This window comes from Gastrolobium bilobum, unplaced genomic scaffold, assembly GCF_033153095.1.
Source record: "Gastrolobium bilobum isolate Gb01-03AN ecotype WA unplaced genomic scaffold, APGP_CSIRO_Gbil_v1 utg2810, whole genome shotgun sequence".
Classification (NCBI taxonomy): domain Eukaryota; kingdom Viridiplantae; phylum Streptophyta; class Magnoliopsida; order Fabales; family Fabaceae; genus Gastrolobium; species Gastrolobium bilobum.
The window spans coordinates 417386-442193 of record NW_026895666.1 but is presented as its reverse complement, the minus strand read 5'-3'; the positions used below and the strand labels follow the sequence as shown (position 1 = coordinate 442193).

General features: G+C 32.9%; 2 protein-coding genes across 2 annotated transcripts; one reads left to right on the top strand and one right to left on the bottom strand.

Annotated features, from left to right (window-relative positions):
* Nucleotides 1-4799: 4799 nt before the first annotated feature.
* LOC133287706 (LOB domain-containing protein 36) lies at nt 4800-5696 on the top strand. The gene has a single exon (XM_061485370.1). The coding sequence runs from the start codon at nt 4800-4802 to the stop codon at nt 5694-5696; it is 897 nt and encodes a 298-aa protein (XP_061341354.1).
* An 8109-nt stretch (nt 5697-13805) lies between these two features.
* Nucleotides 13806-20462, bottom strand: LOC133288041 (uncharacterized). Its single transcript, XM_061485740.1, has 9 exons — nt 20256-20462; nt 19886-19987; nt 19488-19533; nt 18452-18527; nt 17521-17884; nt 16690-16939; nt 15811-16053; nt 15619-15738; nt 13806-14478 (listed from the first exon to the last, which is right to left on the bottom strand). Exons 1-9 carry the CDS (start codon nt 20325-20327, stop codon nt 14033-14035), a joined length of 1719 nt encoding a protein of 572 aa, XP_061341724.1. The 5' UTR covers nt 20328-20462; the 3' UTR covers nt 13806-14032.
* Nucleotides 20463-24808: the final 4346 nt, after the last annotated feature.

The following is a 24808-nucleotide window of genomic DNA, read 5'->3' as shown; positions in this document are numbered from 1 at the left end:
GATTATGAAAATATGATTTAAATACTGGTTAAAAAAGTAAAAAGATATTATAGTATTTTCTCATTGAACAATAAGTACACTATTGGAGACGGCTAGTATAGTGTTGTATTATAAAATAAAAAATAATTGAATTTTTTTATTTTTAACATAAATTAAATTATTTTAACTATAAGTTTGTTCTCGTAATCTAGCTTTATTGCGGTGGTTTTTAATAAAATGAACTCTTGTTTCTTTTAAAATGTTGATATGATTCTCTTCTTTTTTTTTTTTTTTTTTGATAACATATGATTCTCTTTCATATACAAGTATATATAAACCTTTTCATTGAGTAAAGAGATATGAAATAAAATGTAGAGAAATACTAGCTGTGTACAACTATACAAGTTTTAATGATGTTGAAGTGATCCAATGCATTCGCATTAACTCGCCCTTCAATAGTTATATATCTTCTTCCTCATTTTTTATATAAAAAAGAGCAGTTGCATGTACATCTGTAATCACTCGCTCCGAGTGATTAAATCTTTATTTATATATAATTGATTATTCTTTTTGTAGTGTTATATAAACTATATCCATATTATTATATTTATAATGTTATTAATATATATATATATATATATATATATATATATATTAATGAGTATAATCTTTCACACTGATTAATCTTCTTACACTTTTTGTAATCACCTAATTAATTTTCTTACACTGATATAAGAATTAGTTAATGAGTATAATTCAATAAATTATAATCATCTAATACATAAAAATTAATGATTAAGATTAAATGTAAGATTTATTATTCTTATATCAGTATAAATTGATCATGTTTCAAATATATATGGACAATCATTTTCTCCTACTAGTGAGTAGTGACTCATGACATAGATGAGTTCCACTTTAAATGTTTTCTTTTCTTTCCATTATTTTATAAACTCCATTTATGTCATTAGTCACTACTAGAAAAAAATATTTTTCACACACATATATATAGAGCTTATCATTTCTCAAGTTGTTTGAGATAATTTTATCTCCGACTACTAAACCATAACTGTACAAAGATGGATCAATGGTGATAAAGGAAGAGAGAGAAAAAAGAAATCATAACCATTCAAGATGAATCAATTAATATAAGAAAATAAATAAAATGACATAATTTTGAGGTAGCCGGATGTTGAGATATATAGTCCCACATTGATTGGATGGGCAACTAATATGGCCTTTATAAGGCCTTGGACACTCCCACCTCTTGAGCTAGCTTTTGGGGTGGTGTATCTCAAGGTTCTTTACATGGTATCAGAGCCTCACCGTCCCCCGCTTTAAAGTGGAATTAAAAATAATAAAAAAAAGCACAAAAGGTAAACCAAAAATAGGCCTGTGCAATTTCCACGCTTCTAGCCTAAAGGGCTCTTGCGTGAGGGGACGTGTTGAGATATATAGTCCTACATTGATTGGATGGGCAACTAATATGGCCTTTATAAGGCCTTGGACACTCCCACCCTTTGAGCTAGCTGTTGGGGTAGTGTATCCCAAGGTTCTTTACACCGGAGATAAACTTATCTTAAGTTGTTTGAGAAATATTTTTTTCAAACATTTTTGCAAATATTTCCAACACACATGTATCATTATGAGAAAAGATTATATTGTATAAAGCAAATTTATATGCCACATATCATATTAAAGTGGCTCAAAGTTTTTTTTTTAACGGTTAACTTAATTACTCAATATATATATATGGGATAGGATATTGTGACAACCAAATAATGTTACTACCAATGTTACTATCACATCTTAACCGTTGATTTTCGCCAATCAACGGTTATCATTTATTGTGAATTAATAATTAATTAATGAGTTTGATCTGAAAAATGATAACCGTTGATTGACGGAAATCAACGGTTAAGATGTGGTAGTAACATTGGTAGTAACGTTATTTGATTGTCACAATATCCTATCCCTATATATATATATATATATATATATATATATATATATATATATATATATATATATATATATAGGTAAAATCATTTCTGCAGTTACTTTATGTACACCAATGATAGAGGTGTATGGTTATGATCATCCACATTTAATGTTTTTAAATATATATATATATATATATATATATCAAGTATTTAATTGCAGCACATACAGCAGTTGCAGAAATATAAATCCCGTATATATATATATATATATATAAGAATAAATTTTATTGTAAATAATTTAATTACAAATTTAACTTCAATACTCATAAGAATTGTACTCTATCGCAGTGTGTGTTTTGGTTAAAGGGAGGGAAGAAGTTCTTCGGTAGGGATTGGGAGAGTTGAAAACAAAAAACCTGAGCAGTGACGGCTGAGTTGGGATAGCGAAGGGGAAGGAGGGGAAGCTTAAGGTTTTGTCACTTCAGGAAAGTTAACGAATGAGTGAAAATACCAAAAGCTGGAAACAGGTCAATCAAAATGACTGTGCTCCATGTGCGCAGTGGTCAGTAGTAGGAGCTCAAGTCAAAAAACGGAGGAGGAGGAAGACGAAGCACTCTTCTTTTTGGGGATTTTTCAGTACGGACTTTGACCGGGAATAGCAGGTCACATTCAAACCTCCCTTCCCCCCCCCCCCCCTCGAAGCACGTGCAGGCCTGGCCCTATTTTTATTTTTATTTTTTTGTTGCATGTCCATGTGTATGCACTATGCAGGCCTAATTAAAGAGAAAGAGGAAAGGAGAATGGCCCTATTACTTGTTATTTAGTATTGTATAGAGACAACTGTCGCCTAAGTCGTGGAGACAGTACGGTAGCGAGCGGTGACAATAGGGTTGACGCGCACGGTACACGGACTTGTGCTGCAGTCTGCACTGCATAAAGAAAACACAATAATCATCATTGCGTTTCGCAGCAAAAGCCCTCATCTTTAACTTAACTATCTAACTTTCTCCCCACCCTTTGTTTTACTATTTAAAATTGCCATTCATTTTTTACATTGTCCGGGAGGTTAGTATTCAAATGTCTTTGTTTGTTTTTCTCGCCATATATTCACAATTTACAATGTCTCCAATTGTAGGAGATTATTATATCATAATCAATGCACACGTCCATTTCAAGTCTTGAAGATTTCAGAAATCAAATTTTAATATATTAATAATTACTTTAAAAAAGAAGGTTGCATTCTATGAATCAATATTGCTCAAATTAGTCAATTCCACATTCTAAACTGACGTACAAGCTGGAAAGAAACCGTGATATTTTTATACCATAAGAAAAAGTCAAACCAATATTTTTTTTTGGGGATAATTTTATATGTATTGAGTCTCACAAATCTTGAAATTAGAAATTCAATGTATATACACCATTATCATTCAAGATTTATGAGACACATGCATGACGATTGTCGCACACTTGAAAATCACAGCAGAATAGGTGGTTATTAGCACCACAAAAAGGTACAAACCATTTGGTCACAGAAGAATCGAAACTAACTAACAGCATATATATCAAGAACTTGATGGTTGGATTTGGCAGAAGGCGGAAACACAAAAGGAATGAATATTCGTTTTGTTTGTTATAAGCTGCTGACGAACCCATCTATTAACTAATATTATATGTGGAAGTACTCTAAATTTGCTAAACATTTATAATCTGTGCGATATAAATATTACTAAAAAAGGGAAGGCAGTTAAGAAAATAATGATGATGACTATAAAAAAGAGTAATACACAGTTGAACATATAATTATATAGGGCGGGGCGAAATGGGATTTAATAAAGATAGATTTATAAAGAAGGCAAGGATGGCTGGTACTGAAAGGTGTTTGTTTGCGCTTGTGTGGCACTAGTACTCAAGAGATTAGAAAAGCCCTATATCTACCTCCTCTCTATATATCATTTCTCTCTCTTCTCTTTCGTTTTCGTTTTTCGCTCTCATTTCTTAATCTCAACAACACATCACATGCTGTGAAATTCTATCCTACACCGATCCATCCACAGGCCACAGTAAGTCTCTCTCTCTCTCTCTCTCTCTATATATATATATATATATATATATATATATATTCATCGGGATGTTTCTAAAATCAAATGAATTTCGATCATGAGCCACTGATAGATCTCAACACTTGCGTTTCTTTCTCCGCCGCAACCTTTCGATTTATCTTTGGTACCTTCAAACTTCACCAGCACGCAAACATAGCCATATCCAGATCTACCGGTTTAACTTCCTTTTTCATCATCTTTTGGTTTTCGCTGAGGTTTTTTAGCATTTCAATATTTTGACATCATTCTTCTTCCTGTGCCAATATTATTTATTTTCGTATCTAATTTTTTTTTTCTGTAGCGTGATTGGAAATGGCAATCATCGTTTATTGCCTCATTTTCGTGTCGGTTAATTTCTTGTCAAAAAAGGATTAGGACACGCTTTTAATGACCTAGATTAGTTTAATAATTTAAGTGTTATTTTTTTTAATCCACGATCATGAATCGTACATGAAGCTTCGTTGAATCATCAATTTCATTTACGGATTTACCTCTATGATTCCTTAATTTCCATGCATTCTATTTATTTATCGGCTACTGTTATTTAATTATTATTATCTCCGTTTGACTCTCTCTCTTGTTTGTTTGTTTGTAGAAAATTGAAATCATGGTACTGCAGGGTTGTGAAAGCAAGATATTAATTAGATCGCTCGTCTGAAGAAAGAGAAATCATAGTACTGATTTTTATTAGGGGTTTGATTTAATATTATTTGATGATTTAATTAACAGCAGGAGTTGCTTCGGTGAGTGAGGGAGGAGAGAGATCGGAAAAAAAATGTCATCATCGAATTCACCGTGCGCAGCGTGCAAGTTTCTGCGGCGGAAGTGCACGCAAGAGTGCGTGTACGCACCGTACTTTCCACCGGACAACCCTCAGAGGTTTGCTTACGTGCACAAGGTTTTCGGCGCCAGCAACGTGGCCAAGCTGCTGAACGAGCTCAACGCTGCGCAGCGAGACGACGCAGTCAAGTCCCTTGCTTATGAGGCGGAGGCCCGCCTTAGGGACCCCGTCTACGGTTGCGTGGGCCTCATCTCGGTCCTCCAACACAAGCTCAGGCAGATCCAGGTGGAACTCAATAATGCCAAGAAGGAACTCGCAACCTATATTGGACCCCAGGCTATGCAGGGCATGCCCACCACCATTCTACAACATCACCCCAACAACGCTATTGCCTCCTCCCTTTACCCTTATAACGGCAACATGCCATCTGTGCACGGAGGCCAGTTGGTGATTCGCGACCCTCAGCCGCCGCAGCATCAGATCTTGGAAGCTCAGCAAATGGCTGCGGCTGTGGCCGCAAGAGAGCAGCAGGAGATGTTCAGGAGTTACGAGCATCAACAGCAGCAAGAATTCCTGAGGTTCAGTGGTGGGTTCGATGTGGGTTCCGTTTCTTCTGGTGGTGGTGGGTTCAGCCATGTGTCCCCAGCTTCTGCTGCAACGGCTGATCAGTTGTCTCCGTCATTGGCTTTGGGATCCTTCGACAACAGTTACCATATGCAGCAACCACAGCAAGGAGAACCCCATCCTCACCACCTTCCACTTCAGGCTCAGCTACTGCTTCCTCCGCAGCAGAAGCAAGCGCAACAACAAACCCATCAGTCACAACTGCCCCACCACCACCAGCAACAGTCGGAAAGCGAGGAGTGTAGGAGTGTCGGTCCATCTTGTTGATTTCCAATTTTGCAGCTCTTACGCCTTTCCGCTTTTTCCTCAAAACAATTTTCAGCCTAGGTATGTTGTTCTGGTCCCCTTGCTATCTATTGTGGATTTTCCCTTTTTGTTTTTTCTTTTCTTCTTCTGTTAAATTATTATGTCTCTTGATGTAGGCCTGTTTACGTGGGTTTTCCTAATACTTGGTGATTTGAATTTATGAATGATTCCCATGATTTTGCGTATGTGATTGTAATTATTAGCTACTTTTTTCATAACCGGGGAGTGGGGAATCTAGTTTGGTAGAAAGCTAATATCAGTGCTCGCAGTAGTAAGCAAAGGGTCGGTTAGGGGAACGGTCTTTTCACAATGACAGACCTCTGGTCTGGTTTTCATCAATTATGAGCACATATAGAACAGTAAGTGGTCACATTGGATTTGCCTGCACAGCATATTCTACTGATTTATCTGTCAAGTTGAAATATCATGCTGAGTATCAAAAGGAAATTTACATATGTAGGAGGAAATATTATAAATAACCCATATTATGCTCTCAAGTCAAGTAAGGTGCCTGTACGGGTGTCCCAGGAATTTGGTAATCTATCAATTCAAGATAGCCTTAGCAATCAGATTAGCATTTTGTTCGAACAATAACATTAGCCTCATTGCGATTGCTCATGTTTACCTAATGAAAGATATCATAAGCTTTGTATCTTCTGAAAGGGATTTTGTGGAAACCGACATGCCAGCCAAAAAAAGTTGGTATAAAATACAAGATATATCCAATTGCGGGCAACAGGTTTGGTCTGCTTCTGCGGCATCCTTAAATAGTAATCGCAGCATATTCTAGTTTTTTGTCTTGAGACCTACAATACTAAGATTGAAAAGCATTTTTATAATGATTTGTGCCATGAAGATTTATTGTTTCGAATAAGTTCATCTTGTGTTTAGTTGGATAAATGAAAAGGGTTCGTCCAATAGAAAGATGTCAGTCCATAATTACTTTAAAGTAAATGAATAATATTAGAGAACATGGTGACCTTTATGTGCCATGCATTGATTTAAAGGATTTATAAACATGCATGTCTATAATGGTTGCATCATTCTTTGGCTATATACATTGAATTCCGGTGGCTATTCAAATCCTTTATATAGAATTTGCATGTCTTCGTTAACATTTTATGCATTAGACATCTGTTAATATACCTACCTTTCTTTGTCCCTCTTCTGCAGTTCTTACCTGCCGGATACAAATGGATAGAAAGAGAAAGTGGGGTAAAGCATATGTGAGATTCATTAATCCGCATTGTTTTGCTTGGTAGGCATAATTGAAAAAGTAAGATCTTCACTGATCTTGGAGTTTTTTTTTTTTAATTAATTTATAGCAGTAGCTATGTTTTATCTCTTTTCTTTTTGTCAAAAACTGAATTGTAAATCAGAATCCAGAAAGTTTTTGAAGGCTTTAATTATTAGCTCCATCTTATTTGTCAAACCATTTCTATAGTTTAGCTGTAAATACTGGGGACAATTATATCGGTGATGATTCAATTGGGGTAATACAAGACAGTCAGTTTTGTGGATGCTTGTTTAATATATGGAAAGTGATAAACAAATTAATGTAAGCAAACACAATATATAGAATTATTGGGTTCTATATACAGTGCAATACTACAAATTGAAGCCGCAGATATTTGTACTCTTAATTTTTGGATGTTAAAAGCCACTTTTTTAGGTTTTGTTTGACACACTGAAATTTACAGCTAAAACATACATCTTCCGTACTACAGGAAATATTCCTTTTTAATTTCTTTAGCATTTTTGGCTAAACTACTCTGTTTCTCTTCTTTGCATCTAGATCATAGATATATAAAACAAAAAACGTTGTGTTAAGAATCAAAGTTTCTAAGGCACTAGGCTATAGTCTAGTGGTGAGGGGGTGGATGGTGGGTAATAGGTGCTGTGTTTAATTCTCAAATGTATTAAAAAATAAACAAAAAAACAAAATTTCCTTCTAGTTTCTGAGTTGGCTCCACTAGGCAAAAGTCAGAAGATTTTGCATGCATAAGAACTATTTTCAGAATTAGATTGAGGACAATGTAATTACTTATTATCAACTCGACCATTAGAACGTGAATGTATCCCGATAATATTTTATAATTTTAATTCATCTAATGTATTTTTATTTATTTTTTGAGGATATATCATCTAATGTGTTTAAGAGTCAAGCATACCAGCGATCGGGCAATTTAAGCCATCACTATTAGATAAATTTTGGAATAAGTAACAAATAAATATATAGGCACCACCAATATTTTGTAGGTTCATCGACAGACTCCTAAAGATTAATGCATGTGATTTTTTTCATTTAAAAATGTACTTTATGTTACATCAAGATTGATACTTGTAAAATTTCACAAGTAACGTGGGTCTCCAATAAAAAAAATTGACTAATCTCTAGAAAATGACAACACCCTAACATGTAACTTTGTTTCAGATTTTGCTAAAGTGCACAACTCCCTATAAATTTTGCTTACCATAACCAGTCCTTTTACACTGGAATGTGTAGAAGTTCTGGTGCATTGTTCGTGTTTAGCAAGTAGTATAAAAGTTATGATCTCATTTGCGTCTTGGAAATCTTATTCTATATCTTCGTCGGTTGCTCCAAACCCTATTTTTTTATTTTTTTAAATAGATGCAGCTCATAAAGTCAAAAATAGCACATAAACACTTCAAAGAAATACAGCTTTACGGCATCGCAACATTTTATCGAGTGATTTGTACACAACCGACAATGTTTCGTAGTCGAAAATTTCAGGGAAGTTGACCAAATAAAAATTACAGATTTTTATTTTTATTTTCATTAAGATTGTATGAAATCAATTGATGAGTGCCTTCTCGTCAAATATAATAGTTCTTTTATTTTGTATATATACTGTTTTGGAATCCGTTATCAGTCAACCGTGGGGGGCTGCTCACAGATTTCGTTAGTTGACTTTGATGCCACATGTGCTTGATTTGCTCTTTCAAATGGGAAATGATACAAAACGCTATGTAATTGAATATATTTTGAGATGTGCAATTATTTTAAATAAAAATCATGAAAAAAATTAAAATGTTTGTTTCTAGGCAGGCAGTAGATACTCTACTGCATGAGCGGTCAAGCACTTCATAACACTGACTTTTTCAATTTTCATTTCACTAATCTGTAATTATTCTCGTTATTTTTTATTGGTTATGATGCCTTGATGTCTCTGTTAGGCTAAGGGAAGGTCAAACCAAAAATATGAGAAGAAATTTATTAAGTTTAATAATTTTTACAGTTACTCTGTAATCACCATTTATAAATATATGCTCCGAGTAATATATAACTATAATATTAAATTTATTTTTTCGCTTCTCTCTATAAGTCAGCAACACAAGAATTTGAAAAGAGATAAATTTTTTTATAACTATGTATTTTCGAAAGTATATAATTATAAGTGTTGACCGTAGAGAAATTTATCTAGCTGTAGAAATTATTAACCCATTTATTAATGGCTAAGTGGCAAACATGCCTTGAGTTTCTGTTATAGGCTAGGGGAAGCTCAGATCAAAATTATGGGAAGAAGTTTATTAACGGTTAAGTGACAAACTGTACCTTTAGACTTATATGATATCTGATCTAAAATCTAAACATATTAGGTGTAGAAATCTTTTTTAATAAGATTTTTACTTTATCCATTTATTTCTATTCTTACTCACATCTCCATTCACGCTTAAATGCTCAATAACTTGGTTAAATTGGCACCGGCTTTTTTGTTAATATAATATATATTTTTTAAAAAATAATAAAATAGTATATTTTTTAAATTATTTAGTTTGATCATATTTAACCCACCAACACCATCACGGTGCTACATTTCAATACCTTAACTCTGGTTGGGTTAGCGAGCGAGACTCCCGAGCCATTTAATCGAATAAATATCTAAAAATAATTAACACCAAAAAGGCAATAAAACTAAAGAAATCTCACATAAAAGTTACAGGGGATCACATTCTAATTAATTGTTCCAATCAATCATTATTTATAATTGAGTAATAATTATGGGCATCAATCATTGATTGATTATGTATTTATGGATCAACGGAAAAAAAGTATTTTTTTTGTTGTTGCTAAATATTACTCAAACAAGCTATCATGTGTTATAAATCGGAGAGAACGGAGTTTATTAAAGAGACTATTTGAATGAACAAAATTTGGAATATACCAGGTTCCGTATCAATAATCCATAAATCGATAGCATAATACAAAATAAATTAATTACTTGTAAATATAAAATTAATCACCCATAATTCGACTCCATAAATATAAAAAGTAATCATTTATAATTACAAAGTCAATTATCTATAATGGTTGATACTTATAATTAATGGGGAAGGTTATACTTATCATCATTTTAGATTTATCACTCTTTCTACATGTTTGATTACCGTTTGATCAATTTGAAATTAACGGTAGTTAATTTTTTCTCTTTTTCAATTGTTAATTTTAAGTTGATTCGACGGTAACCAAACAAGTAGTAAGAGTGATAAGCCTAAAATGATGGTAAATATAATCAATCCCATAAATAATACCAAATTATTCATAATTAATTGGGATGTGATGCCCTTTATTGCACTAAAGGAGATTTTTTCAATTGTTGTCTGTACTAATGTTTCTTAGGTATTTACTCAAGTAAATACATAATTTAGGTTTTATGGTGTAGGGTATATGTGACAGTCTCCCTAGTGGACCAACTTATACAGTTATACTCACATAGTGCTAACACATGTGGCACCATGGTCTCCCTGTGTAAGGGTTCTCAAGCGGAGTGAATCTTCTCATTTATTATTTAACAAGACAATATTATGTAATAGGATTCTAACCATTTCATAAATAAATCAACGGTGGCAATTTTATTATTCTCGATCCCAATATTTTTTAACCATAAATAATTATGATCCTCTCAAATGACATCATTATATTAAAGAATGCACTCTAGTATATATTCACAAGCTATCATTATTTGATTTACGTCTAATTATTTGGAATCGACTCCGCCAGGGGAATTCTGATGCTATCTAATTGGAAGAGATGGCGCCCAAGCACCAAGGAAAGGAAAGAACAGTACAGTATCTTATTTACGGATGGATGAATCATGTATTATTTGATGTCTTATTCAAAAGTCAAAGGGATGGATTGGACTGAAGTGAAAATAAAAAATTGGGATGACAAAATCCCTCTTAACAAAAAATAAATAAAAAATATAGCTTATATATAGCCCCGCGAGGGTCAGACTGAGAATCTAGAATACGCCCAATGGTTTGATGTTGTCGGGGAATCTTAAACTTTGGTGGATCCGCATTTTATAAGAGTTTCACATTTACATGACAAGGTGGAGGTTATAAAGGTCATTTCATTTGCTTGTGGGTCTGACACCAATAATAGTTTCGGTTGATATCATTCATTCGTGAAACACACATTTATCTGGAAGGTGAACAAACCAACGAAAAGAAAAACGAACATTGCTTTTTCGCTTCTTTGTCACAAACAGGCCGAGAGAAATTCAAAACTTTTTCCTGTTTCAGAACAAGTTTTAGGATTTTTATGGAAAGCGAAAAATAAGATGGCATAAATTTTTTTTACAGGATTCTTCACGTTTGAGGTCTTCTTGCTTGGTCAAGTGCCGCGATAATATATACTTGGAAAGAGGTACCCTAACGTCTAAGTTAATGTGTAAATAAAGTGTAATGAACTGAACTCCTTACTATATATAAAAGGTAAAAAGTGGTACATTTGGTGGGTGCACTACCTCATCATTGCAATGAAAGAGGAATGTGATTTTTATTTTTATTTTTCAATCTTTGCAAAAAATCAAGGATTGATTGACTATCGTCCAAGCCATTACATAAAAGAACTTGGGCCACGAAAGATCGGTTGAATGCAGGTAACCCATTGGGATAGGATCGGTCATTCAGGTCTGGGTTAGGTCAAAATGTTGGTCATTAATTAGGATTATAAAAAAAAGCTGGTCATACTTGTATTTACAGTTGAAAAGGTGGGTAAGTCACAAAGGCAGATAAGCTATTGAGAGGTCGGTCCAAAAGAAATTGAGGGCAACCAGAGGTCGTAAACTTAGAAACATTTGGATTACGAGTTTTTATTTTTTTATTTTTTTTGTACAATAGGAGCGCACTAGCCCAATAAACAGGGGGAAAAAAACTATGCAGGGGTGGAGATACCTCTACCGTCTCTAAGAATAAATCTTTGGTACTACTGCTGTACTAAAGATTTAAGGCATCCCACCAACAAAAATATTACATGTCAGCTAATTTTATTTTTTTCTGTCAAATTTTTTTTCTCTCTTCTGTTCTGATGTGTATTGCTCTCATTGATGAGATGCACTGAATCTTGATATAGCATTAGTACCAAAGATTTATTCCATCCCGAGCCTCTAACAGCATCCCTATGCCTCACGTGAAGAGGTGGTTCCTTTGTAATTCTCATTTCTCGAACATCAGATAGTGCAGAGCAAATGAGCACAATCATTATTTTGAGGAGGGGAATAACTTTTCTTTATCTCCCGATCCTTCTTTAGCCACTCACATATCTCTTTTACCATTGTAGAGCCTCTTGCTGTTGCACCACTTCTGTCCAAGATTGCTAAAGCATTTGTAGCATCCCCTTCCACTACGAGCCTCCTCACACCTGCCTCCCAAGCCACCTGCATGCCTAGAAGTATTCCATTGAGCTCAGCATCAAGGGGATTGGTATATCCCAGAAAAACTGCATATCCTACAATCCAAACACCATTGGTGTCCCTCAGTAGTCCACCGCAACTCGCCGCCCTATCTTCACTATTACAAGCTCCATCAAAGTTCAGTTTGATCCAACCATCCTCTGGGGGCTTCCAATAGGGTGTTACAACTGGTATAGAAAGGTCTGTACTCCTTATGTCACATCTGTTCCTTGCTCTTGCCACATCATGAATGTAGACCATTATATGTTCCTGAGGTTGTGTTGGGTATGTGAAGTCTGCTTCGTGGATAGTGCGATTCCTCCACATCCATAACGACCAACATGTAACCAAAGAGATGTCTATCCACTCCGCTTCGAGTCTCCTCCACCCATAGCTTAAGTTCGTAAGTGCCCAATCCCTGATGCTCTTGTTTTGGTCCTCCAATGGGATGCCCCTCTTTGCCTTATAACAAAGTGGACTATGCAAATCCAACCAGTTATCTTGCCAGAAATTCACTGAACCTCCATCTTCCACTTCCCAGCGCATTCGTTGAAGAAACTTATGCCAACATTTTCCAAATGCTTTCCAAAGTGGAGAATCATTACTCTTCACACTGATGCTCCTTCGTAGATCCACGTTTCGACCGTATTTGCCTTTAGAACTTGGACCCACAAAGCTTCTGGCAGACAAAACTGATCGAGCTAGAGTAACCCTTCCTGCAAATGATAAACATTGGTGTTTCCAACCATCTAGCCTTTTTCTGACCTTGTCCATAATGTCTGTGAAATGACTTTTTGTTGTTCTGCCATGCTTGATAATTGAACCAAGATAGCACCCCAGTTTGTTCGTTTTTACGAAGCGACAGCTGCTAGTAATTTGTCCTGCGATTGATTCCTGCATATTACGATTTTTAGTATAGACAGAATTTGAAAAATAAATATGAAATAAGATACATTTAAATTATTTTATTCTCTTTTAGTTTCAGTGTTGTTGATTTTTATATTTGATCTAAATTAAAATAAAATTTTTGAATAAATAAATCTACAGTCTATAAATTATACTAAATAAAATAATCACGTTAGGTGAATTCATAGAAAAAAAGCTTTTGTTGAGCTAATTAAACATATTTAAATATTTTATTTAAACCTTACGTTTTTTTTTTTACTGAATTTCAATTTTATTTTTTTATTAAATTAATGTAAGAATTTCTCTGCTTAACTATAAAAAGATAATATTATTATTATTATATCAAGAATACCATAAATTAGATTTCATAGTTTCCTTCATAAATATTGCATTCCATTTTAACCGTGCATTGGTGAAGATGAACATGAAGTTAGCCAAATCCTTTTAAGCAGACCAGAAGACCCCCCCAAATATTGCAAACAAGAGAAACTATACTTTCAAATTTAAGTGATATGTTACAAGACTTTAAAAAAAAAAAATCGATGACAAAGATGATACCTCGAAAACCTCTCGTACTTAAAAACAAAACAACTATGTTGGTTTTGGGGCATTAACCAACAAAAAGCCTGACACTCGAACAAGGCCGAATGTTTTCTTTTTCTTTTTCTGGGAATCAAGAACAACTTATGTCTTCTAGTCTGAATCAGATGACATCTGAGGAGGACTTAATGTCGCAACCATTTTAGATAACATCTCTTCCATTTCCTCCAATTCTTCCTTTCCGAAGCCCCAACTCCTAAGCAACTCTGTCCCAGCTGCTCCTCGCTCAATTCCAAACCGGTGAAGATTTTGCAATTTACGCTCCAAAAGAGGTAAGACAACACTGCTGGAACGTAATCTAGCAGCCATGGGGATGGAATGGACGTCAAGGGATCCTCTAGATGAAGAATTGGTCATTTGACCACCCATCAATTCTCCGTGCTGGCCGACATGGTTCCCAAAGATTGATGGAAAAGGCAAGGGAATAGGCAGGGGACAAAGAGCAACAGAAAGATGACAGAACATTGGCCTTGTATTGGCACGTTGAAAAGCAGCATCAACTGTATCCTTTACTTCAGAAACTGAAGCGGGGTGACCACCTATTCAACCAAAACAGTGAAGTATTGAGACAAATAATCATGCAGAGGACAGAACATGGGGAAGCAACAAGAGAAAAATAGGACTAAATAGGGACAAGTTGATAATTCCTGTAGATCACTTCACACAACTATGCTTATGAAGGATCTACTATACACCAAATTTGCACTAGTTAAGATCTTGTTCAAGCAAGTCAAAATAGTGATCATAAACGTTTTCTGTGAGATTCTCCTGTCTTCAAATGATGTTGAAAACATAAAACTAAAAAGAGGGAAAACAAGTGGTTATCTCACTTATCTTTTATCATTAACGCTGCATTTCTTCCAAGCACCATTACTAATTTCACTACATCAACAAGAGTGGTCCAGAACCAACTTTAAAGAATTTTAAAAAATAAAAATAAAAACCTCTTCAAACAACAAGCGGGCTTATCTTTTTAACTAAATAGTAGTATATATTGTATTGAAGTTAGATAAACAACTAAGTCTTCGCAAATCCATGGATCTTTGCTAATATAACTAGGAGAGAGATCCACAACATAATGAATACCAAAAAAATACCTGAAACTGCTAATCTATTAAAACAAGAAGCCAACATCTCAATCATTGTCTTGGATACCACCAGTGGATTTTTAAAAGAGCAAACACAGAGGACCAAACATCCTTGTTACGCTATATTGCAGCACAATACTATGTGATAATTCATCCCTTAGTTCATTCAGAATATAGAAGAAAAGCAATTGTATTATTATACGTTTCATGATAGAACTTGGTAGTTGTCTTGTCTTCAGTTCAAACCTATATTTATATAATTGTTCTCTATTCAAATCCACAAAACATGTATAACATATCTTTTTATTTTTATTTTATCTATGGGACGTATATTTTGCTTTGCTGCCTCCAATGATTCACTCGCTTACAAGTGATAAATATCCTAAAATCTGTTGTTTCACAATAAGCCTTAGTCAGAATAGTACGGTTGAGATCTAGAGAATCTACTATATACTAAATTAAACCAATACGCTAATTAGATATGGACCAAAACATTGAAGTGACAAATACTGCTTAAGTAAGTTTAGAAGACTAAGAAAAGAAAAAACATACAAGACAAAATTAATTAATTAATTTCTATATAGCCAATACCTGATGCAAGAGCTCCATGGACTGTCATGTATTCAATAGCTTGCATGTCTTCAATATCCTCTGATATTTGTGGGGTCAACGGCTGCAAATTCTCTAAGAAAGACAGTTCATTCTGTCCCCCTGACATTCAAGAATAAGATCAATCAAATACATTACTTATCATGATTAACTCAAATTATTATTCACATGTACCAGTAAAAGCAGGTGCTGGCATGGCAACATCCAGAACTGACACCATATTCTGCCTTCCTTGACCTGATAACATTTGTATGACTCCATGAACATCCACAGCCCCAGAAACAGAACATGCATCTGTAGTAGGCCCAATTGGTACCATTCGGAAAGGAAGACTAATGGAGTGTAGTGCAGCAGCATAAACTGCACTAGAGTGATAATGCTTCTCATCTTCAATGTGGAGGAACTTAGAAGCTTTACCTATGAAATTAGATGAAAATTGAAACTTAGTCCAGAATAAAGACGTCAAAAGAAGGTTCAGTAAATTGAGTAAGAGTGCTGAAATCTATAATTTATGCATCAGCAAGATTTGACATCAATCAGGGAAATTGAATCAATATTAGGAACCTATTTGGCACATCTTTTATTTAAGCTAATAGCTACTTTTAAAAAAGAGCTTATAGTTTTGAAGGGAGAGAGATGAAAAGATTTGCTTTTAGGGTAAATGATAAAATTTATAAATGAAAGTTTAGAATAAGGGTATGATTGAAAAATAAATGTGAGAACTCCAAAAAGCTGACATACATCTTAAAAAAAGCTCCTTCTGGGAACTTTTAACTTTTTTCTTTATTATAAAAAAAAGCTATTTTTATGATAAGAGCTTTTGTAAAATTATGTTTGGCTAAACTTCTGCTTATAAGAAGATAAAAAGCTAAAAATAAGAGCTCCTAAACAGGCACTAGAACAAAGCAAAACACAATTCAAGACCATCAATGACATCTGCCATTTAAATTAGTAAAGTATTAGCATGTTAAGCATCAGTGCTTGCTCCCTGTTATCAAGGAAGGGCTATTGAGTTGCCTAACATAATAAATTCTGCCTTACAAAGATTATTACTTTTACTTAAGGAGGGCAGACCAACGGGCACAATAAGTTTAGAGTAAGATGATAGTCTTGAAAAAGATATAGCATCATGAAGATCCTCTAAGATTGTACGTTTCCTGCTCTGAAGACTTGCGCATGAACCAGAACCTTGAACGGCATACAACAAGACAGGAGTATTTGTATATTCATCTACAATATTCTCTAAAAATTCAGCAGCCACAGCAGAGAAACCTCCAGAGTCATCAACAACAAATTGAAATCCCTGCCAAAATTTAAGGCACAACATACCAAAATGAATTTTTTTAGAACCTGATGGCCAGGCTAAGATCAAAACACTACATATTTTAAGTTATAAATACCCAATACTAATCATACCATCAATCTGAAAATCTGGCACCAAAATTTATAAAGCCAAACAAGAAAGAAACATATCCACTAACACTATGATATCTAGTCATAAAGTAGGTCCTTGAATTGTGAGACGACATTGTTATGTTAGCATACTTTTACAGAATCACAGTTGCTGTACCTCTGTTAACAGGTTTTATTCCAGAGTTTATGAAATATTGAGTTCATCATAGAAAAGGAGTAATTTGGTTGATTAAATATAGGCTTTTCCCATGTTCAAGGCATAAGCAATGCAATCTTATATATGAAAAGGAACTTACAAAAAATGAAAACTAAGAATACAAATTGACTGAAAACTTATATGAATTCCAGATGCCACAAGATATTGCTTCCACTCATTGTTTCACTACAAGGGTTGAAGTTAAAGATACATGAGAAATATCCCCCAAACCCATCTACAAGATTAAAAAAGCGAAAAGCAGCAATAGTTTTTACCTGAATATGGTCACACTCTTCAACGAAAAATCGAAGCCTCTCACCGATTTCTTCCCCTTGTGAAGTCCAAGAAAAGGAATCCCTTCCAATTCCATAATTGTTAAATTCCTCAGCATCTGCCCAAACTCCATTTAATTCATATAGACTCTGGGGGTGATAATGTACCTTTGAGTAGTCTGTCCAAAACCGTACACCATCTTCTAGACTGTCAATAATATCCTTGTCCTGATACTCACTCTGAGAACCATTCTTTGAACCATTGATCTCATTTACCATATTCGAATTTTCCTCTTCTCCATAAAGTCTTTGTAGGAACAAATTTTTTTTGTGAGGTTCAGAAGCTTGGGTGGAAACCCTACCAGTCCTGCACATTGGTCTATGGGCATTCAGCACATTTGAACATAAATTTAAACCAAGGGACCACGAGAGGTATAACTTATGAAGTAGGTTTCTTATCCAAAAAAAAGGGGGAGACAGAACAATTTCAAATTTTCAAAAACCTTGAAGGTTTAAAGTTGAAAAACAATAAAAGATACAAGTAAACAGAACAACAGAATGTTTAAAAGTTAGATACTTGTAGACATTTACCAATTTTTTTATTTTTATGCATACTTTTAAATATGAGTTTTCTTGTGTGTTTCTGTAGTGAAGATTTGCACTCCATCAGAGTTTTCAGGTAATATGCCAACACAATTCTAAACCAGCCTTATACGAAGTCTCCATATTGCTAATATTTAAAAAGAAATGCAATGAATCCACTGCCATTTTACTAAAAGATAATAATGCAGAGAGAAGATTCACACAGCAGAAATCAACATTCCCAACAATATCCATGTCGGCGAGCCTTCTTCAATCCTCTACAATTTTTATTCTCTTCATTACTCTTTATCATCAAATCATCATTAGACAAGCATAGACTAAAAGTTCTCACCAGGTAACAACATCTGATGTTGTGGGATCAACCTCCTTGTACAATGATCCATGTGAACTCATAGATCCAAGGGATCCTGGAAAGGTTAACAAATCCTAAGAATAGAATACAAGGGGGATGGGAGGGAACAATGTTTACACCAGGAAAAAAATAAAAAAGATAAGAATTTATACAATTAATCTTATGCTAAAATAAGTTTACATTGAAACATGCTATCACCATGAGATTAACAGAAGAGAGAAGACATAATTAACACAGAGCAAATGGAAGTAGCAAGGATGTCATAAAAACTGAAGTTAATGAAGGAAACACCACAGGCAAGTTATTATGCTTTCTTAAGCTCCTTAAGGGCAGAAAGGCTATCATGCTGCATAAAAAGTTTGAGTATGTGGGAATCACATCAAAAGTGAACATCTAGAATTGTCCTCCTCAATAAAAAATAAACAATCTCAAATATGTACTATTTACCACCAACATAGGTTACTTTGCGTATTTTATAATCTTTGTTCAGACTTTCCAAACTCCTCCACAGTAAATATTACCAATCATGTGGTTATAAAGTATACAAAATTATCGTTCATAACAAGAAAATAAGTTGTCTTTTGCTTTTAGCACTGTATCATGCTTCCCAAATTTAATGATGAATCTCTTGCTCTTTCTCAGATTCTATGAACGAAGTAAGCTATACCCATGTTGAAGTATGAATCATCTTGTTTTATATTGTTTACAATTTTCCTATTAACTTATCATAAATCACCTGATTTCAGACGATTCTAATCACAATATCTAAACAATTACTAATTAACCTTTACATCAATTACATTGGTCCCACAATGTACTAATACAATTTGTTTTAATCAGTATTCTCTTTTAGAATTCAGTTGAATTTAACCTAACCATGAATCCTTCGCAACCACACAGTGGCATCAACTTAATGAAAAACAATGCTGCCTAACAAATAGATTCTATGAACAGGGAAAGAAGGAATAACACTGAAACGTTTCTTCAATAATTTAAAGATATATAAATTAAATACCTCTTAAGTTTATTGAAACTAGGCGAGGAGTATATGTAAGGATGCCCTGCACACATTTAAACAAAAATGGTGTAAACACAGGTAGAAGATATAATGCTTCTAACATACAGATTCAGATTATCTGTCCCCATTTTCCCTTGCCACCATTAAAAGTATGCCAACTAGACATTAAAGTATCAGTTAATAATAACACAACGGAATTAACTGGTACTATAATATTTGCATTGGCGCAACAGGAAATCAGGAAATAGCATATGGAATGGAGGCACTAGATAGCATCAGCACCAGACCAACTAGATAAGTCCAAATACAAGATCTCATTCAATCTTCTACCAACATACTTCAAGCCATTTAAAATAAAATTGCTTGAATGCTAGTTCAGCTATAGAAAATTGCACCTGCTGTCCCTCGCCAGTACGATAAAGCACATCCATGTTAAGATCCTGATTCTTGAAGACAGAATCAGCATGAGGATCCGAAGCCAAACCAAGCAACTCATCCTTACAATTGAACACAAATGAAATATTACATGATTAAAATTAAACAATGAGCAGCTCAAAAGTACTTTCAGCTAAATATAATCACTAAAGTAAAAAAGTTCAACTGTGAGGAGAGACAAAAAAAAAAAAAAAAAAAGAGGGAAATAGGGTTTACATCACTTGGAAATAAATAAAACAAGGCAAACTGCATATGAAGTGAACCAAATTCTGACATTTAATATAAAAGAAGGTAAATAAACGTAGAGGAAGAATGAATAGGAATCGAAACCTGAAAGTTCCAGAAGTGAGAGCCTACGAAGTTGGCAAAATCACCAACTTGGATTGTTACAATTTCTTTCATCTTCACTTCCTTTCAGTCACGTAATAGCATATTCGTTGCATTAATTGCTTCCGAGCAAAAAGAAACAGCAAGTTTATTCCGAAATTAAGCATATAACGAAAAGGGAGAAATGTACCTTAGGTTAAGCACACCGGTTGGTTTTTGGCGGCAAAGGGTAATTTCTGATGTTAGTGTGACGGAAAATATTTCCGGTTCAGAAAAATCACCTCATCAATTTTTGGTTGAGTTTTTTTTTTTTTTTTTTTAACTCTTTTAAAAATTGGATCGGCACAGGATGATCCGATCTGTATCCATTTGGACCAGAGAAGATTCGAATCGGGCACCAAGTCATATGCCTGCCACTGGATGAAACTGGATCGGATGATCCAAACCCGCAAAATTGATAAATAAACATTAAACAGGTTTCAAAAACAAAAACCAATTTTATTAATCCACCAAATAATAATTGTTAATATATCTGAGTAAAAACCTAATTATATAAATAGCTTATATTTTAATTTATTTAACCACCCTAATCAAATCAATTTAATGAGTATGAGGTATAAGGCATGATAGTATAAGCTTATATTATACGTTACGATATTTTTAGTTATTTGGTGTAACCATCGTATAGTATAAATTTTTAAAACAGAATCCCTTTATACATCAAAATGATGTATAACTTAATCAGGCCTAAGGGCCTGTTTGGTGTGACGTATAAGGCATGATAGTATAAGCTTATATTATACGTTATAACATTTTCAGTTGTTTGGTGTGACCATCGTATAGTATAAGCTTATACAGCATAATCCCTTAATACATCAAAACGATGTATAACTTAATCTGGCCTGAGGGTGAGGGATAAGGCCTGATAAGAGATTGATGTATTAACATCGTTGATCAATGTAATTCTCAAAAATTAATATATTATTTTAATATTAATTTATTAAAATAAAAATTAATTTTTCAATATATTAATTTTAAAAATATTGAATATTTTTATTTTTATAAAAATTAATTTATATTTTGGACACACTAATCAATAAATTTTTATAAAAATTAATATCATATGATATTTTTTAAAGAATTGTATAAATTCTTTATTAAAGGATATTTTTATTAAAAATATTTATTTTTATCATATATAGTATTATACAGTATATTACCAAATACTATGTGATATTATTTTATACAATATATTATTTTATATAATACCGTGTCAAACGCTGGATAGTATTAAAATTCAATCAGGTCTTATACAATGAGGCCTTATACTATCAGGTCTTATACTATCAGGTCTTATACTATCAGGCCTTATTCTATACTATGCACCAAACATGATATTAGACCTGATAAGAGGTAGATGTATTAACCAATGCAATCCTCAGGAATTAATATATTGTTTTAATATTAGTATATTAAAATAAAAAATAAATTTTCAATATATAATTTATAAAAATATTGGAGATTTCTATTTTTGTAAAAATTAATATATTTTTTGGACACACATATCAACATATTACTATAAAAAATAATACCATCTGATATATTTGGAAGAATTATGTAAATTTATTATTAAAAGGTATTTTTGACAAAAACATTTATTTTTAATCTATCTAGTATTATATAATGTATTACCAAACATTGGATGATATTATCTTATACAATATCATGTCAAATGTTGTATAGTATTAAAATTTAATCAAGTCTTATACAATTATGCATTATTATCAAGTCTTATACTATCAGACATTATCCTATACTATATACCAAACATGCCTTACTTTTATGAACCAGAGCAACCTTCCTTATATATGTCAGCTTCTTCAACATAATCTTATAAAATGTATGAAAAATAAGTATTCTTTATAACTTCATATACTTAGGGAAGACAATAACTGATTAGAGTGGAGGAGAAGAAATTTGTCCACAAGTTCAAATTAAAATGAAATAATGTAGTGCATATCAATCTCTCATAAAAATATAATTGTTTAAAATCAATTTTTTCTTTGACCATTCATATATTTATATCCGTTCTCATATTTGTAATCAATTTTATAAAACATTTATGATGATATGTAGGAGCATTGGCTTTTATTTTATATTTGCATTGCTGGCATATTCGACTAATTGAAATGACTCGTTATGAATTCATTAAGAATATATATAAATGGGAGATGTTATATTTATAACTTTTATTTTTTATGATTTTTTACAATTATTTTTATAATTGTTGAATCAAAATCAAATCAACGATTGTCACTTAATATTATTTTGTAATCGTTAATTTAATTTTGATTCAACTATTATCAAAGTTATTATAAAATATTATAAAAAAAAATAAGTTGTAATTATAATATTCCACTGTACATATAATATATATGTACAGACGTATCACTTTTGAGATAAGGTTAGATGGCAATTACACATGTCACGTATGTCCCGAACTCAATTTTGAATTGACAAGTTAATAAAAGTAGGTTCTAAGTTAATGTATTATGAAAAGAATACTTGTTCCCTCCTTTTGGTATGTTTTATTCAATCACAACGGTAATAAAAGGTCTCGAATTCAATCTTGAATTGACAAGTTAATAAAAGTAGGTTCGAAGTTAATATATTATGAAAAAGTAATTGAGGACAACGATCAAATTGGCACTGTTGACACAAAATATTATCAGAATGCCATGCTCTTAATTTTTTTTACTAAACTGCCACATCAGCAATCTCGCTACAACACGTGGCGAGTTAGTATTGGTCACGTGACAACAACTCCTTAGCCACGTAAGTCGCTGCGCAGTGCAGCAAGATTACGTGACAGACAACTCCTGCCACAGTCTGCCACTTGGCTTAACACGCTGGGCAACGTGGCATCTTGGGTGGTTGACAAGTGTGTAACTCGCTATGCAGCATAGTTGGTTATGTATCACTCTTTCTGACACTTTTAAAACTCACTATGTAGCATAGCGGGTTACGTGTCACTTTTCTGACACGTGTACAATTCGCTATGCAGCATAGCTGGATACGTGTCACCTTTTTTTGACTAATTAATTATTTAGTTAAAAATAACTAATTAATTATTCTAAAATAATTTAAATAATATACATTGAATTAAACTAAAATAATTAAAAAACATTAATTTAGTTTAATTTCCACTGTTGGCACAAAATATTACCAGAATGCCATGTTCTCAAAAAAATTTACTAAACTGTCACGTCAACAATCTCGCTACAACACGTGGCGAGTTAGGATTGGCCACGTGACAACAGCTCCTTAGCCACGTAAGCCGCTGCTCAGTGTAACGAGATTACGTGACAGACAACTCCTGCCACAGTCTGCCACTTAGCCTAAGCAACATGGCATCTTGGGTGGCTAACACGTGTGTAACTCGCTATGCAGCATAGCTGGTTACGTGTCACTTTTCTGACACGTTTAAAACTCACTATGCAGCATAGCGGGTTATGTGTCACTTTTCTGACACGTGGACAACTCGTTATGCAGCATAACTGGATACGTTTAACCTTTTTTTAACTAATTAATTATTTAATTAAAAATAACTAATTAATTATTCTAATATAATTTAAATAATATACACTGAATTAAACTAAAATAATTAACAAACATTAATTTAGTTTAATTCTTTAATACTACTCAATTATATTAAATTTTTTAACGGTTACAAATAATTTAAATTAGCATAAATTAATTTAATATAATTAACACTCCTAAAAATTAGCAATTGATAATTCTAAAATAATTTAAATTAATTTATACTAATTTAAACTACATTAATTAACAAACATAAATTTCACTAAATTCATTAACACTCATAACTTATATTAAATACCTTAACAGTCTAAAATAACTTAACTTACATAAACTAAATTAAATTAAATTAATACTCCTATATTAATTTAAATTAATTAACACACATACATTAAATTACATTAATAATCCTTAACTAAATTATTTTAACATAATTTATTTAGACACTCCTATATCTTTAAATAATGTTATACATCCTAGGGTCTAATAATCTAGACTAATAAATTAATAAATATCTAAATACAACACCTATCCTAGAATTTAATTACTATACTAATATCCAATATCATCTCATCTATTATTACTATACTAATATCCAATATCATCTCATCTATTACATAAAATAACATTATTTAAATTTAAAACAATAAATAAAAGTATACTAAAAAAATAGGAAAAAACGTGTGTCATTTTAAATGACATACTTTACATCCTTTGACTCTCACAAATAGGTGGGACCCACATCTTTAAAAAACTTCCTCCCACTCTCTCACCATAATTTATCTTTTTCTCTCACTTAAAATGACACACTTTTAATTTGTGTCCTTTAACATGATACACACTTTTCCCAATTTTTTTTTACTAATCTGTGAGCACAATGGAACTGGTTGTAATACAAAGAATCTATAAAACAAAAAAACACAAATTAAAATAAATTTTATGTAAAAAAAATTCTTACC